Here is a 16,692-nt window from a genome sequence, read left to right on the forward strand (position 1 = left end):
TGATCTCGCACTGCTAGCTCTAAACAAATCGCCGGCTTCTCCAAACCTCGGCGCGCGGTCCCCAGGCCGGCGGGGAGGCGCCTCGCGCAGGGCCGCTAGACGTTGATGAAGGATCCCTGGTCGCCGTTGGCCGTGTCCGGCTCCACGCAGCGCCCCTTCCTCCGTGTGACCCTGCGGTTCCGGTGGAATTTGGCATAGCAGCGCAGCCCTGAGCGCAGAGAGACAAGGGGGTCAGGGGTGTTCTCTCTCCATCCCCTCACCGCCCCCCCATCTTCAGGTGGCTGGTTCCCACTGTCCCCTCTGGTCTGTCCTTTCTAAAACAACTCTGACGCCTTATCAGACCACCCTGGGTATTTTCTTTACGGCCCTTACTACTTTCTTTTTTTATTTAAAAAAAATTTTTTTTTTAATGTTTTATTTATTTCTAGGAGAGAGAGAGACAGCGTGAGCAGGGGAGGGTCAGAAAGAGAGGGAGTCACAGACTGAAACAGGCTCCAGGCTCTGAGCTGGCAGTCAGCACAGAGCCCAACGTGGGGCCCGAACCCACGAACCGCGAGATCATGACCTAAGCGAAAGTCGGACGCTTAACCGACTAAGCCACCCAGGCGCCCCAAGCCCTTACTACTTTCTAAAGATGTCTTATCAGGGGCGCCGGGGTGGCTCAGTTGGTTAGGCGTCTGACTTCAGCTCAGGTCACTATCTCACGATTCAGGAGTTCAAGCCCTGTGTTGGGCTCTGTGCTAACATCTCAGAGCCTGGAGCCTGCTCTGGATTCTGTGTCTCCCTCTCTCTGCCCCTCCCTGCTCACACTCTGTCTCTGTCCCAAAAATGAATAAACATTAAAAAGAAAAACTTTAAGACATCTTATCTCCTTATTTGTTTAGTATCTGCTCATCCCATTAGAATGGAATCCATGGGTTCCCTTTAGCTGGTTCTCTCTTTGCTGCTGAATCTTGAGTGTCCAGAATGGGTACCTGATACTCAACAACTATTTCTTGACTTGAGGGCCTGGGTGGCTCAATCCATTGAGCTTACGGCTCTTGGTCTCGACTCAGGTCATGATCTCATAGTTTGTGAGATCGAGCCCTGTGCTGGGCTCTGCACTGACTCCTCATAGCCTGCTTGGAATTATCTCTCTCTCTCTCTGTCCCACCCTTATTCTCTCTCTCTCTCTTTCAAAGCAAACAAAATATTTCTTGACTGACTAGACCTATGTAGCTTTATTGCTTTCACAGATCATTTTTTAAAAATTTTCCTAATACTTATTTATTTTTGAGAGAGAGAACGTGAGCCAGGGAGGGGCAGAGAGAGAGGGATACATGGAATCTGAAGCAGGCTCTAGGCTCTGAGCTGTCAGCACAGAGCCTGATGCGGGGCTCGGACCCACAAACCATGAGATCATGACCTGAGCCGAAGTCAGATGCTCAACCAACTGAGCCATCCAGGTGCCCCATCACAGTAGATAAGTTTTGAGGCTCATCTGAGTAAAAACAGGGCTTGTAGGGGCGCCTGGGTGGCTTAGTCGGTTAAGCGTCCGACTTTCGCTTAGGTCATGATCTCGCGGTTCATGGGTTCGAGCCCCGCGTCGGGCTCTGTGCTGACTGCCAGCTCAGAGCCTGGAGCCTGTTTCAGTCTGTGACTCCCTCTCTCTCTGACCCTCCCCTCCTCACGCTGTGTCTCTCTCTCTCTCCTAGAAATAAATAAAAACATTTAAAAAAACAAAAAAAAAAACAGGGCTTGTATCTCAGGATGGTTAATAGAGGGACTGAGTCCAAATTCGCCCACTCAGGACATGGGAACACTGATTAGCTATTGAATGATACCGAGTAATTATTGTTCACATTTGGTATTTTATTTTTAAAAGAGCACTTATCTTTTAGAGAGATATACTGAAATAATCACAGATGAAATATCTGTAAATTTCCAAGAATTGCTTCAAAATCATACCAGAACGGGGAATCGAGTGGGGGTGGGGTGAGGGAAGAGAGCAGAGACTGGCAGTGAGTTGGTAAATCCTGAAGCAGAGTGATTAGTCCAGGGGCTAATGACTGTAATAATGATTTCAAATACATATGCTTGGACATTTTTCAGAATACAGAATTAAAAGCATTCCCCTATTTTTCTAGCTGTGTGAGCCTGGCAAGTCACTTAACCTCTCTGAGCCTCAGTTGGTTTGTGTGTGAAATGGGGACTGTGACAGCTCCCTTCCCCGGAGGGTCGTGAGGATTACGGGAGACAGCGTGAGTGAAGTGCTTAGCACAAGCACCGGGTCCAGAGGGTTACACCTGGGCAGGTGGGGGCTCAGGAGAGTTAGGGACGTAGCCAGCCAGCCAGCCAAGCACATCCTCCCCTGGGACAGTGCTGGGAAATCCACCCCCCGCCCCTTGTTATCACACTTGGAATGCGTCCCCAGGGATAGAATTCTGGTATGAAAGCACCAGCCTTCTCAGATTTGATCTTATTTAAAGAGATGCGCTCCCCTCCACCCTTCTCCCACTTCCAGATCATAGGAGATCACGCCAGCTTGGATTTCAAGAGGTGAGAAAAGCAAATCTGAGAACCGATGCCAGGAATCAAGACTAAATGAGTTCACAGATTGGGAAGGCACCGAGCAAAGCTGCTCTTGCTCACGTTTTCAGCTCCCAAGGGATTCTTCTACTCTCTCCTTGGCCACAGGCCCCTTTGCCCACCTGCTTCAGAGCCCAGGGGACCCCCGCCCCAGGAGTGCGGGCTCACCTTCCATACACATGCAATCATCGAAGCATTTGTTGTTGAGGCCGCGGTTGTGGGGCGTGCAGAGGTGCTCCCGAAGGTCACAGCAGCTCCCTGCAGACACAGCAAGCGCGCGGTCAGCCAGGCTGCCCCGGATCCTCCCACCGGCCAGCATGCCGTCCCACTAGACAGGAGATCCATCATCTCTGTGGCAGGGCGCATCTGGTGCTCAAGTCTCCCTCCTGGGGCCGCCGAAGGATGCCATGGCCCAGGCCCCCCAGGGGCGGGTGGCAGAGACCCCAGCCGCCCCAGATGGGAAACTGATGGATCATGAGCAGAGCGAAGGCCAGAGAGGAATGGCTTCCCAGAGAGAGGGGGCAGAGCAGCTGGGGGGGTGTGGAGCTGGGAGGGGCTTCAGGGCTCATGGCTGCCAACGTCCACTTTGACAGATGGGAAAACTGAAGCCCCTCTCCCCTGCCCCCTGCCCCGCGGAAGCAGCAGGATGGTCCCCCGACGTCAGCCCGAGGCAGGGGGATGCCCACCACACACCGAGCCAGCTCTTAGGGAGCCATCCAGGTGGCCCCAAATCAAGCCTTTTCTTTGCGCTCAGGGTGAAAACCATGTTTCGGGGAGGAACTGGCTTGTCTGGGAGCTGGTGGTCTGCCTTTAACAAGCCACATTGCTGGCCTCCTTGCTACTTTGTGGAATATTCTGGCCACTGGATTCGCAAGCGTGGCACCGTAGAAGTGGACCACTTGGGTCTCCCGCTTTCTGTGTGGAAATGAGGGCTGCACTTAGCTGACGGCCACCTCCCGCCGCCCGCCTGCTCTGCAGCGCCCCATGGGGCCAGTTTCTATCCATTCGTCCTTGTGTTCACAGGTCTTCCCTCCCCCTCCCGCCCCCCACGTCAGGAGCCGCTTCGCAGGTGGGGGGCTGGGCGGAGGGGGATGTAATTGACCCAACAGGAGCCCACAGATTAGGACTTGCGTCCAGACATCAGGCACCCTGGTTTTAGACCCTCCTGATGGGCGCAGCTGCTGAACAGGTGAGGATGTCGTCACAGCATCACGCCCACCCCACCCCCCCCAGCCCACCTGTGTCAAAAGAGGACACGGACAGAATTAAGCCCTAACAGGTGTTAAGAGGAAGGTGCTCTCCTGGGGCGCCTGGGTGGCTCAGTCGGTTAAGCGTCCGACTTCGGCTCAGGTCATGATCTCACAGTTCGTGGGTTTGAGCCCCGTGTCTGGCTCTGTGCTGACAGCTCAGAGCCTGGAGCCTGCTTCGGGTTCTGTGTTTCCCTCTCTCTCTGACCCTCCCCTGCTCACGCTGTCTCTCTCTCTCTCAGAAATAAATAAAACATTAAAAAAAATTTTTTTTAAAAAGAGGAAGGTACTCTCCTGACTCGAGACAGCATGGGGCAGTGGTTAAGAGCCACACAGACTCAGGTCTGAGCTACTTCCTAGCTGTGCAACCTCAGCTGAGACTATAACCCTCTCTGAAGTTCGATTTCCTTGCCTGAAAACTGGGGATGACAGGGTCCATTTCTCTGGATTGCTATGAGGATTAAATAAAGTATGACAGGGGCGCCTGGGCGGCTCAGTCGGTTAAGTGTCTGACTTCGGCTCAGGTCATGATCTCACAGTTGGTGAATTCGAGCCCTACATCAGGCTCTGTGCTGACAGCTCAGAGCCTGGAGCCTGCTTCGGATTCTGCATCTCCCTCTCTCTCTGCCCCTCCCCTACTTGTGCTCTGTCTCACTCTCAAAAATAAATAAACATTAAAAACAGGGGCGCCTGGGTGGCTCAGTCGGTTAAGCGTCTGACTTCGGCTCAGGTCATGATCTCGTGGTTCATGGGTTTGAGCCCCGTGTCGGGCTCTGTCCTGACAGCCAGCTCAGAGCCTGGAGCCTGTTTCGGATTCTGTGTCTCCCTCTCTCTCTGACCCTCCTCTGCTCACTCTGTCTCTCTCTCTCAGAAATAAATATAACATTAAAAAAATTTTTTTAAATTAAAAACAATAAATAAATAAAGTATGACAGCGACTCTCAGGAAAGTGGTAGCTTTGGTTGTTATTATTTCTCATCCCCAAAAGATCATGGCCCCACAGGCCCTGCCCCCCCATGCAGCCTCCCCCCACCCCACCCCAACCATGACCCTGCACTGAGTCCTGCGCCCTGAAGGTAGGTGCTGGTTCAGTACCTGGCAGGCAGTCTTGATGATGGTCGCACGGCTCCCCTTCAGCCGGTGATGTTTCGTTACCATCGCTGGAGAGTTTACCCCGGTGTTTCTCTGGCAACAAGAAGATCTGAGGTCAGAAGCGGACGCCAAGCAGAGCAGAGAGACTCAGCACCTGGGTGCCAGGAATTGAGTGCTCATACTGCCCCCAAACCCCATACAGTGTGGCGTGGACAGGACTCTCTACCTCTCTCTCTCTCTGCCTTAGTCTTCTCTTCTGTAAAATGGGCTCAATAGCAGGATAAACCTAACAGGTTTTTTTTTTTTTTTCAGGGTCAAATGAGTTGGTGGAGGAAAATGTTTGGCATGTGATCAGCACTTGAGAACAAGATTTGCATTTTGGGTGTCAACTCCAACTTAGATGCCACGCCCTCCCACGCTGGACACCTGTAGGTGAGGCTGGGCTCCCTGGGGCCCCTACCGCACCCGACAGTAAGGGGGGTGAGGGAGCCCAGGCATGGGGGTGGAAGGCTGGGTGGACATACCTTTCTTCCTTGCAGAGGGCCAGACCTCAGGCTTTAAGTCTTCATAATCGGTCCAGTCGAACAAAGCCATGTCCAGTGTGGGCATCACCTCCCCATCAGGCCTGGGTGGAGCCTGCAGAAGGGACATGGAGAGGAGAGAGCCCAGAGCTACCAACAGGTGGGGGTTGAAATATGGGACCCCAGAACCAGGGGGTAAAAGAGGGGTTCCTTAGAGGCCAGTTCGTCCCCTGCTGGGCAGCCTGGAATCCTAGCCCTGGGGACACAGAGACTGCCTAAGCAGCTCTGTCACTCTGCAGCCACCACCCCCATGGGATGGTATCAATGCAGACAGGTGAATTATCCATTGGGTCCCCAAGGGAGGGACCGGGAAAGCATTCGTGCCCGCCCGGGGTTTCCACACCTATGCAGTCGGGGAGTTGGGTGAAGCCCAGCCACTCACTTCCCTGCCCCTTCTCTCTGCAAAGTCATGGGCTCTCTGTAGCACCATGAGGCTGCAGCCCAGCTCATCTTGCAGCCCCAGCCAGTGGTCTGGGGACCGGATCGGCGCACAGTAGGACATGGGCACTAACGGCTTCTTCTAGGGCTGGGTTCTTAACCAGTGGGCTTCAGGGGGCCTTCAACAGCATGGATAGTCATATATTCCTTAGAGAGGGTCCCTAGCTTTTATCAGAATCTCAAGGGGGCATAAGACCCAAAAGGGAATAAGAGCGATCTACTGCTTAAACAGTTTTGTTTCTTTGGGGCGCCTGGGTGGCTCAGTCGGTTAAGTGTGTGACTTTGGCTCAGGTCATGATCTTGCAGTCCGTGAGTTCAAGCCCCACCTCGGGCTCTGTGCTGACAGCTCAGAGCCTGGAGCCTGCTTCGGATTCTATCTCCCTCTCTCTCTGCCCCTCCCCTGCTCACACTCTGTGTCTCTCCTTCTCTCTCAAAAATAAACATTTAAAAAAAGTTTTCTTTCTTCTATACATATACTGTTTTGATCATCTTAAATGATTTTATTAGGAAAAAAACTCAAAGCCACAAAAGGGGTCCAAGAAGGATGCACTTCTTGTTAATTACAAGAACGATGCGATTAACCCCTGGATGCCCATTCATCTACAATCACCGGTGGTTGGCATATGTGCCATCTTTGCCTGCTTGCCCTCTCTCCATATATACTTTTTGAAGATCTGAAGCAGATAGGTCAAAGTGTTAACTTATGCTTGTTAATTCTGTGTCGTGGAGACACGGTTTTAAAAATCATTACTATTAATCCCTGGACATTTGGGTACACATTAGATTTTCCCCCGAGGTCCCTGCTTCTTTTCCATGCGGACCCAGCGTGCTGAGCAGGTACTTGCTTTCTTGCCTGTCCCTGGAGTGAACCTGAGGACCACTTTCTCCTGGACAGCAGCAGCCTTTTGAAGACAGAGCGTCTGCCGGGCTGCAGCTGAGCTGAACAGGCGTCAGGAGACCTGCTTTCCTTCTAGCCGCGGTGGCCTCAACCACCGCCCGCCCACCCCTGTGCCTCGGTCTCCCTAAATATACTCTGAGGCTATTCTTGGGCCCCTTACCTGGGGCCACAGGGATGTGACAGGCAGGATCAGGGACTCTTCTGTGGCAGGTGCTGCCTCGAAGGTGGTTAGGTAGAGTATGGTGGGGGCTAGGCTGCTGGAGGATTCCTCCATCGTGGCGTCCAGCGCCTCGTCCTCAGGGGGCTCTGCCTTCTTCATCAGGGAGCTGGGACCTCGGACCAAGGCTCGGCCTGAGACACAGAGTGGGAAACACAGGAGCTTTATCTGCTCACCCCCCTGTGTCCGCCCACAGCAAAACTCACATTTCCATCTGCAGGCAAGGGGGCAGCAGGGACTGTGGGACAGGGCTTTGGCTCGGCCACCACTCCTGTTGCCCACCTTCCTGGGGAGGTGGGAATGGGGGACTGGGGTGCTGGGGAGAGAGGAAGGAGGGAATGTCCTCAATGAACTTGCAGTGTTGCCGCGAGGAGGCAACCCAAAGAGTCTCTCTCTAAAGCAATGTTCCAGCAAGTTCAAGTCAGGTCAGCGGGCGTGGCCTGGGGTGTAAGTGCAACAAATGAGGACTAGTGGGATTAACCACAGAGGGCTTCCTGGAAGAGGTGAAGTTTGAGTAGGGGAGCAATGTGATGAGGCTAAGAGGCATGGCAGTGGGGGAGAGGTCGTTGAGATGGTAAGATCCACAGCTTATCATGTACAAGCGAGGGCTTCTTATGTAGTGATAATCATCACTGTTATTATTATTTTTTTAATGTTTTATTTATTTCTGAGAGAGAGAGAGAGAGAGAGACAGCGTGAGCAGGGGAGGGTCAGAGAGAGAGGGAGACAGAATCTGAAACAGGCTCCAGGCTCTGAGCTAGCTGTCAGCACAGAGCCTTATGTGGGGCTTGAACCCATGAACTGTGAGATCATGACCTGAGCTGAAGTCAGATGCCTAACCGACTGAGCCACCCAGGTGCCCCAATCATCTGTTTATTAAGCAGCTGCTGTGTGCCAGGCCCCTGTTATATGCTGGGTCCTGCTTTACATGCATTATTTCATCTAACCAAGGTAGGAACTCTTAGGAGATGGTGCTCCTTCAGTTTCATCTATGGTGTGTGTGTGGGGGGTGGGGGTGGAGGTGGAAACTGAAGCACAGAGAGGTTAGGCAACCCTCCTCAGGACACACAGCAAGGGGACAACAGAGTCTGGATTCAAACACAGGTCCATCTGAGCCCAAAGCCAATGTTTTTAACAACTGATGCCACCTCCCAAGATCCATGGGCATTGGGGTAAGTTGAGTGTGAGGGGGAGTGTACAGGACTGGGGGTGGCCAGGAGCAAAGAGGCTCTGAGAGAAGCTTGAGGGCCCGGGCTCACCCCTGCCTCTTTTTCTCAGGCAAGATCTGAGTGAAGTTTGATTGGGTCAGTCGGGGCCACCCCACCCCCCAGAAGCAAACCCCAGAGAGTAGAAAGGGGACTTAGGGACCATTGAATCTGCTCCATTTATTTTACAGACAAGGAAACTGGGGCCGGCAGTACTGGGCCTGACCTCTAGCACCATCCCCTCCTCCACTCACCCACCACACCGACTCTCTTAGGAGGGTCCCCTGGGTCCCATGGAGCTGGGGCCTGGAGCTGAGCCAGGATGACTTCACGCCCTGTGCGGCCTTGAGGATGCCAGCATCCCCTACCCAACCTGACCGTGACCTCCGAGGGTGGGAGGCTGAGTCTAGGCAGGGATCTCTTGACCGTGAATGGGGGGGCTCAGTTGGCCTAGCAAGGAAGAGGCCCCAGCTGTTGCAGGAGGTGGGGGTGCCAAGCCTCCATCCCTCTCCTCTTGGAGAACACCTGCCCCACATTTGTGGCACTTGGTCGGTCCTGGTGGCCTCGGGGCCAGGTCAGACAGGAGGTGCTGCCTGGGCGGAGCTTCAGGACATGTTCGTTCAGGGACTAAGTGGGCAAAGGAGGTGGCGGCTGGGGCCAGGGGGCAGCTGGGCCCTCACAGGGATTTGGGGGTGTGGGAGAAACAAGGAAGGTGAACAGGGCCGTGGGGGAGCACCCCAAGAGACGAACAGGACAGAGGCAGGAGGGATGAGGACACCTCGTCTCTCCCTGGGTCCTCTGCGCCCGGGTCAGGGGACGGTGACTCCACACTGAGACTAATTGACTCTCACATCGAGAATTAGCTAGTAACAGCTGCTGCTCACAGCGCCTGGCGCTTGCCAGGCGCCATTCTCAGCATCTAAGTCCTCTATGAATCCACACTCAGAGGAGATGGAGCCATTATCCTCATTTTGCAAAGGGGGAAACTGAGGCACAGAAAGGTGGCTTGCCCAGGGCAGGCAGCTGGTAAGTAGCAGAGCCGCAGCCGAACCTGGGCAGACCTAGTGCCGGAGTTCAAGCTCTCAGTCCCCGCTTTGGGATTCAGAGTTGATTAAGTGTTGACTAGGTCCCCTAGTTGGGGACCAAACTAGTCTATCTCTACCCCGGGCTTAGAGTAGGGCGGATTTCGGTCAGGTACAAGGTAGAACTTCCTGGGTTAGGAGGATCATTCCGATGCTCCAGCACCAGGTCTCTCCCAGCTCCCTCCCCGTACCAGATCGCTCTTTTGAGAGACTCCTTGCCCGCCTCTGGGGGCTCCCCGCCTCTAGGGGCTCCCCGCCTCTTTGGTGCTGCAGGACATCCTCCCCGGGTCCTCACACCATTGAAGCTTCCCCATTTCCCTTGTGTCCGCCCCCCCCTTGGAGTCCTCTTGGCCATTCAGCATGACCTTCCCTCATCTCCCCACCCCTCCCTTCCATGGCAGGACCCCACCCCCTCGCAGACCTCCGGCTACCTCGGTGCAGTTTCAACCTTTCCCTGCGTCTCTTGAACTCCCTGCCGCGCTTCTTGACCCTCTCTGACCCGGGAGACGGGTTCTCCTTCTCCGGGTAGGGCAGCGCCAGCCCCAGGAGCAGGTCCTTGTCCTCCAGGAGGCCTGCAGGACTCTGCCCAGGCAGCAGCTCCCCTGCCCCTGACAGCCTGGAGGCCCGCCTGGTGGTGGTGACCACAGCCCCGTCCTGGGCCCGGCCAGGCATGCCTGGGCCCCGCTCCTTCTTGCCCAGGCCCCGCCGGCGGTGGTGGCTGGTCTGAGGCATCCACAGCGCCGGGCCCTGGAGGTCGATGTGATTCTCAGGAAGGTTCCGAGCCGGGGTTCCAGGTCCCAGGGAGCCTGCCAGGCTCAGCTCCAAGAGCAGCAGGACGGCGAGGAACAGCATGGGCCCAATGCGGGTGCTGGGCGCAGCCATGAGCTCTGGTCTGTAAGAGAAGCAGCACCATGAGCAGACGGCTCGGCACCCCTCCACGTCTTCTGCCTCCCGGCTTCCGCAGATCGCCTCACGCACATCATTACAGCCCAGGGTCTCTGAGCAGGGATGGAGGGGGACTTGGCCCCCAGGGGACATTTGGCAATGCCTGGAGACCTTTTTGGGCGTCACAGCTGGCCAGTGCCGCTCATTCTCACGGCCGGGGTCAGGGATGCTGCTAAACACCCTACAGTCAGCACTGGGCGGCCCCACCGCGGAGACCGGCTGGCCCAGGAAGAACACGGTGCCGCGGCCGGAAGTCCTGGTTAGACTGGCTTCAGCACCATCCAGGTTCCAGATTAGTCTAGAAATCCCTTCTCCGCACAAACCTCTGTGCAAGTCCGCCCGGAATGAGCTGGGTCCTTCCACGCTCAGAAATAGGCCCGTCCTCCCCGAGGCTTGACGCCAAGCCTAAATTCGAACAAACAGAACAGCCTCTTTGAGCACGTGCCAGAGGCAGGAATCGGGTTCAGAGCTTTGCGGGAATTCATATCGCTTTGTCCTTTCAACAGCCCTCTGAGGCGGCTTCTAGAATGTTCTGGAGCAGGCACTAAGGCCCAGAGAGGTTAAGTCACACCTGGTAAGTGGCATGCGTGTAGCGGCCACGTCTGTGCTCTGAACCTCCCTCGTGGCTGTCCCCAAGCCAGCTCGTCGCCGTCCTTGCTCCTTTCTCTTCCTCGAAGGGGTGGGGAGGTTCTGGCACAGCCCTGTCTCTCCTGGGACTGAGGGACTTGGGAAGAAGCTTGGCTCTGTCCCCTGCAGGGTGGGGTGAGCCGGCCGGTCCTACCCTCAGGACAGCCCTCCATTCCCCACCAGAAGTGGGGCCTCCTCAGGGCTCGCACTGCCCTCCCCCTCTCCCCCCTGTGGGAGGAGGAAGCGACCCCTGGACGTAGCCAAGGCTCCTGAGGCCTGTGGCTGGGGACAGCGGGCATCTCTGGCGACTGCCCACTGTGGCCCCGCCTCCCCCATGGCCCCCACCCCTGTCCCAGTCTCGCTGCTGTTCAGACCAGTTCGGCACCAGGTTAGCCAGGCTGATTGAATTTTTATGGCCTCCCTGGGCCTCTTGCGTATCAGTGAGGCTGGCAGAGGTGCTTACGAGACCGTTTCCTCGTGATTTGTGGCCGTGTAATTGCCCGGGGCTGAGGAAAGGTTGGTGGGCCTGTGATAATTCCCAGCATCTATCTCTTCCTGCAGCTCTCAGTGCCTGCAGCCCGCACCCCCTCCCCCGTACAACCCCCCCCCCCCCCCCCCCCCCCCCCCCCCCCCCCCCCCCCCCCCCCCCCCGCTCCTCCGACAGCTTCACCTTCAGCCAATGGCAGTGAGGCTGTCGGGATGGGCAGGGAGGGCAGGCAGGCCAGGGAAGCCGGAGGGCTGACCCCCTCTGAGGGGTGGGGGGCCGAAGAGAGGGGGGTACAGGTCCTCCCACCTTGCCTGGCCCCAGGGTCCTTTATCCTGCTCTTCTTTCACCCCCGGTCCCCTGCTAGGAGGCCCAGACTCTGCCTCTGATGCCCTCAGCTCTGCTCCTGCTAGAACTTCGATTGAGAGAAAGAGGCAGTCTGTCCCCTGCCACCTGGGGAGCCGCCTGCGCTCCGGAGCTGCGGGGACCCCGGGATGGCGGGGCCAGCCGTGACCACTCCTGTCCCACAGCCTTCCGCTCCTAAGAGAGAAACTCTGCAGCCCCGGCCAGCCTTTCTGTCCACCTCACCCGCCACGAGAGGATTCTGCCCCATCAGCCTCACCTCCGGCCTCTCCATAATGAGGGCTGGAGGCCGGTGCTCAGGCAGCCGGGGAGGTGCTCCCAGCTCCCGAGGCAGCTGGGCGGGAGGAGGGGCCCGTTCTAAAGGCCTGTCAGTCAAGTATTGTTCTGCTCTGGGGAACCCCTTAAACCCTGTTTCCAGGCCTGAGGCAGATGCGGGCCACTCCCCAGGCTGGCGTTGGCCTCTGACTGAGAAAGGCTTGGCGGCGGTGTGGGGTGCTGTCCCCCACCCGCCCAGCCCTCAGTCTCAGGGGACAATAGCCTGGGGGAAGCCCACAGAACGCCCTTGCCTCGCCCTTCAGGGAAGCTTTGGAACCTTCCCCTCCCCCGATGGGAATAGGGAGGGGTGAGGCCGGTCCCTCCAGAAGTGCAGAAAGGGGCCAGAGGAGGCAGAGGAGGAGGGGTGGGCACACCCTCACGGGCCAGCACGCTTGACAGGAAGCAGATCGGTGACTGAGAGTCAAGGTGTGAGCTCGCTGACCAGCCAGGGCACTGTCTCAGAGGACAGCCCCTCCTCTGCAGAGCCGCAGGGAGAAGCCCAGCCCCAGGCCCTCAGGCATCACGAGCTCACTGGCTGCCACTGGAGTCCTGTTGCCAAGACACTCCCAAAGGCTGTGGGTCTGTATGGTACCCCGACCGACTTCAGGGCCATCTTTGTTCCCTCCCTCCCTTTGCACCCCACAAATCATGCACAAGCCAGCCTGGGGCAAGCAAGAGGGGATTTCAGTGCCTAGTGCCGATTGACACACCCACGGGGGGCCATTCTTCTCCCCAGACCTTATCAGCACCGTCTCTAACCTCCCCAGAGCAGCTCACGCTGCTGACAGATTTCTCTGACCATGATCCTTCCCTGCTCAAAACTGTCCTTGGCTCCCTATTGCCTTCCCATTAACTGCGACTCCTTACCTTGGCACTCCAGACCTCGTATAATGTGGCCCTGGCTTGGCTTTGCAGTCTTGACTTCTACTTCCTCCCCTTCATGGTCAACAGAGACTATTCTCTGGGCCCCAAACACACCCCATCTTTCCGGTCTCTCGTCTCGTCTCGCTTGGGCTGTCCCCTCTGCCTGAAACAACCTTGCCTCTCCACCCCCATCTCTCTCTGTCCAAATCCTGCCCATCCTCTGGGGTCCATCCCAAATGTCCTCTCTTCCAGGAAGCCTTGTCAGTTACAAATGCTCCCCACCGCGCCCCCACACAGCTTCGTCCAGCTCCTGAAGACCTCACGAGCCATCTTGTGCTGGGGCAGGCATTTTTAAAGACTCTGACTAGACAGAAAAATACTAGGGGGCTCTGTCCCACTCTTTCTCTTTGTTCCTATTACATCTATAGGACCCTGCAAATGACAGGCACTGACTATGGATGGGAATGAAAGTGGACTGAGCGCAAAGCGACCCTTAGCAGATCATAAATAAATTCCCAGGGTGGCGTGCATGTGTGTGTGTATGCACACGCGTGTGTGTTTGAGAGACAGCACAAGCGCTGGAGTGAGGGCTGGGGATCCTGGCACCACTTTGCCCTGATGACTGCATGGAGCCCTCTCTTCAAGCCCACAGGATTTATACGCAGATCTTGGCACAGCCCAGCAGCCAGGATGCCAGCCTGGCAGAGCGCCTCAGGAAACGTGGGCTGCTACAGAAGTCATACCAGGGATCCACAGCGAGGAAGGGCTCCAATCCATTTCTGTCACTCTGGAAGCCAGTTGGAGGCTGCATCACAAAGCGCCAAGCATCCAGGCAAAAAAGGGGCAGCAGCTCCCCCACATCCCCCACCCCCATCAGCCTCAGAGGGTTGTTCTGCCTGTGGCTGGCTCACAAAGTCCGCCGTTCCCCGGCCCGGGTCTCAGCCCAGCAGCCTAGAGCTGCCCTGGACGAGAGTTGTCGAGGGACTTCAAGAGCGTCCACAACCCAGAGACGGCCCTCTCATAACAGATCTAAGTGACTCATTAAAAGCAAAACAAGACAAAAGCAAATATAATTGCAGGAGCCGCCGCCGCTCTTTCCCTGGGCAACGGAGGAGCCCAGGCTCTGAAGTACGACTTTGTCCACCTCTTCCTGCATCCCACTCAGCTGCTCTGTGCAGCATGTCATTCTCCACATGTTTAAAATGAGGAAACCGAGGCTCTGGAGGGGGAAGGGGGGTGAGCCATACATCCAAGACGATGCAACTCACCCAGTACACACGGATGGTCCTTGCACACCACTGACCATGCACTGAGTTTCTTCGGGGGTCACCTGCCTCCCCCTCATAATCTGTCATTGCCGTGAGTGCAGTCAAGGCCCAAGAGGGGGATGGGGCACTGGCAGCTGGGGACGGAGGGGAAAGAATTTACCTCATGTCCTTAAGCTGTCCCTATGAGGTGGGGACAATTGACCTGGAGCTGTCTCCATCCAAAGGCTGCACATGCAGATGAAGGCAATTAATCGAGCCTGGAGTCCACCATGATTCCTGAGCCCCTCCCCCACCAACAGCCTGGCATTTGGGGGCCAGGAGACTAGGGGGGGCTCCTGCCCCCGCTGCCTGGCAGACAACTGTGGAGCTAGACTGCTATCAGGCACCCCAGGACAGCTGTAGGGCTCATATTCCTGCCTTGCTGGTCAGCTCACCAGCAGCAGGGTGGGTCTGGGGCGGGAGGGGGGAGGGGGCGGGGAGGAAGGGGGATGGGTGACTGGGGGAGTAGAGCTGGCGGAGGCAGGGGGTCTGATGGGGATCCTGGGCCAGGAATATCAGTGATGCTCTGATAGAGCAGAGGATTAGGGAGCTCAGGCCAGGCCGCGCGCCAGACACCACCCACTGGGAGAACTTGGCCCACCAACCCCCTCTCCCTGACTGTGGGTCTCCTCCTCACGTGTGAACAGGATACATCGGAGCCACCATATTTGGTAGAGATATTTCAGGGCTTCTTTACACATTTGATTCTAACGTCACTTCTTTTAAAGAGATATATTTTAAACTATTCCAAAAGCTGTAGCAAGGACAGCAGACACATTCTCTGCTCACATTTTAACACAAGCGCTGCTCCATCACAACTTGGGCTTCTCCTGGGTCACTGAAGAATGTTCTAGGGGCTCAAGGTGAGCAGTTTAAAAGAAAGACGGTTGGGGGGGGGCGCCTGGGTGGCTCAGTCGGTTGAGCATCCGACTCTCCATCTTGGCTCAGGTCATGATCTCATGAACTCTTTGTGGGTTCGAGCTCTGCGAAGTGGGGAGCCTGCTTGGGATTCTCTCTCCCTCTCTCTCTGCCCCTCTGCCACCCCTCTCAAAATAAATAAACTTTGAAGGAAAAACAATATTAAAAGAAGAATTGTTGCCATTTGCAACTACTTATGTACACGTTCCAGAATATTCTAGACATGGCCGGCGAAAGCCAGTTAGAGTCCCAGTCTCTCCCAGACAAATGCAACCAACATCTATCGGATGCTTTCATATCATGGAGGACGAGTTCTTTTTTCCCACTGATTCACTTTAAGGCAATATTGTACATCGGGGTCACGGTGGCGGTCGCCTGGCAGGTCTGCGGGAGGCTGATGAGAGTCGGGTTTGGAGCTGATCCTGCATAACATGGAGAGGATTTTGATCCGGGGAAGAGATTATTGGTGGGGGGTGGGGGGGTGCTCTGTTCGTAAAACACTGCCTCTATTGATTTTATGCGATGGGATTGGAAATAAGATTTCATGGGAAAGGGTTTGCACTGCCCAAAAAAAGTTGGGGTTAGGGGGCGTAGGGGAAGAAGACCACTGGATCCGCAGGTTGGGTGGCCTCAAGGGCCTTGTCTGCTCAGGGAGCCTGGGAATTTATGATCCACAGTCAAGCCTTCTCCATCTGTCTGCCTAACTGGAATCCCCCTGTGGGGAGGGGTGACGGGTAATACCCTCTAGGATCCGAGAAAGCCCCCAGGGGCTAGGCGCATGGATTCAGAGGACTTATTGGTAAATGCTTAAAGCTAAAGCACAATTATATGTGACAACCCCATGCCAGGGCTGGCCCTCCCTCTCGCTCTTGGAGGAGCCCTGCTGTGCTCTATTTCTCTAAAGGTGGCCGACCCTTGGGTACCAGTGAGACCCTAACCCACAGAGCTGCTGGGATGGGCACCTAGACCAGCATGAGTCTCTTTGGGATGATTGGGGCGCTTCTATCTTTTAAGAGTTCTGCAGAAAGGGATGAAAGGTGGGGGCTGAACAGGGAGGCATCCTAATTCCTGCCATTCCTCTGGCCACAGCTTGGGTCTTGAAATGACCCTTTCCATGGGAATACCCTAACCCTCTCCAGCTCAGAAGAAACGTGCAGGCAACAACCCACCTCTAAACCTGGGCAGGAAGGGACCTCTGGCCCCTGAGAGGCCAAGAAACATCTCTGAGATCTTGCTCCCTTGAGAGAACTCAGCTGGGGAAGGACATGCTGAACTCACTCCGAACAGACTCCCTTACACTGGGGCTTGCTCTCTCTCAGTTCCCAGGCCCCGGTGATGAGCCCTCGGGCTCCCGGGGAGGGGTGGGGGTGATGGCCCTCTTCAGAGCAGCCACCTCAGGCAGGCCTGGCCTCCGAGTGGATGCCCATTTGCCACAAAACCCTGGCTATGTTCCCTGCCGTGTTTTTGGGTGACCGGAACACCTTCCCAGTCTACCTTTCTGTCTCTGCTCCTGCTTTTCACCAAAACATTCTGTTTTCTGG

General features: G+C 56.0%; 1 protein-coding gene across 1 annotated transcript in view; it reads right to left on the reverse strand.

The window, feature by feature from the left end:
* The window catches only part of DRAXIN (dorsal inhibitory axon guidance protein), a 23,274-nt gene continuing 6,582 nt past the window's right edge, over positions 1 to 16,692 (reverse strand). The window contains exons 2-7 of the mRNA XM_039234970.1: positions 9,760 to 10,220; positions 6,985 to 7,175; positions 5,432 to 5,543; positions 4,911 to 5,000; positions 2,737 to 2,826; positions 1 to 208 (exon numbers count right to left, since the gene is read on the reverse strand). Coding sequence (XP_039090901.1) covers positions 96 to 208; positions 2,737 to 2,826; positions 4,911 to 5,000; positions 5,432 to 5,543; positions 6,985 to 7,175; positions 9,760 to 10,210 — 1,047 coding nt within the window. The 5' untranslated portion in view covers positions 10,211 to 10,220 and the 3' untranslated portion in view covers positions 1 to 95. The remainder of the gene's footprint in view (positions 209 to 2,736; positions 2,827 to 4,910; positions 5,001 to 5,431; positions 5,544 to 6,984; positions 7,176 to 9,759; positions 10,221 to 16,692) is intronic.

The sequence above is a fragment of the Hyaena hyaena genome, unplaced genomic scaffold (genome assembly GCF_003009895.1).
Source record: "Hyaena hyaena isolate Hyena2069 unplaced genomic scaffold, ASM300989v1 scaffold_94, whole genome shotgun sequence".
NCBI classification, from domain to species: Eukaryota; Metazoa; Chordata; class Mammalia; order Carnivora; family Hyaenidae; genus Hyaena; species Hyaena hyaena.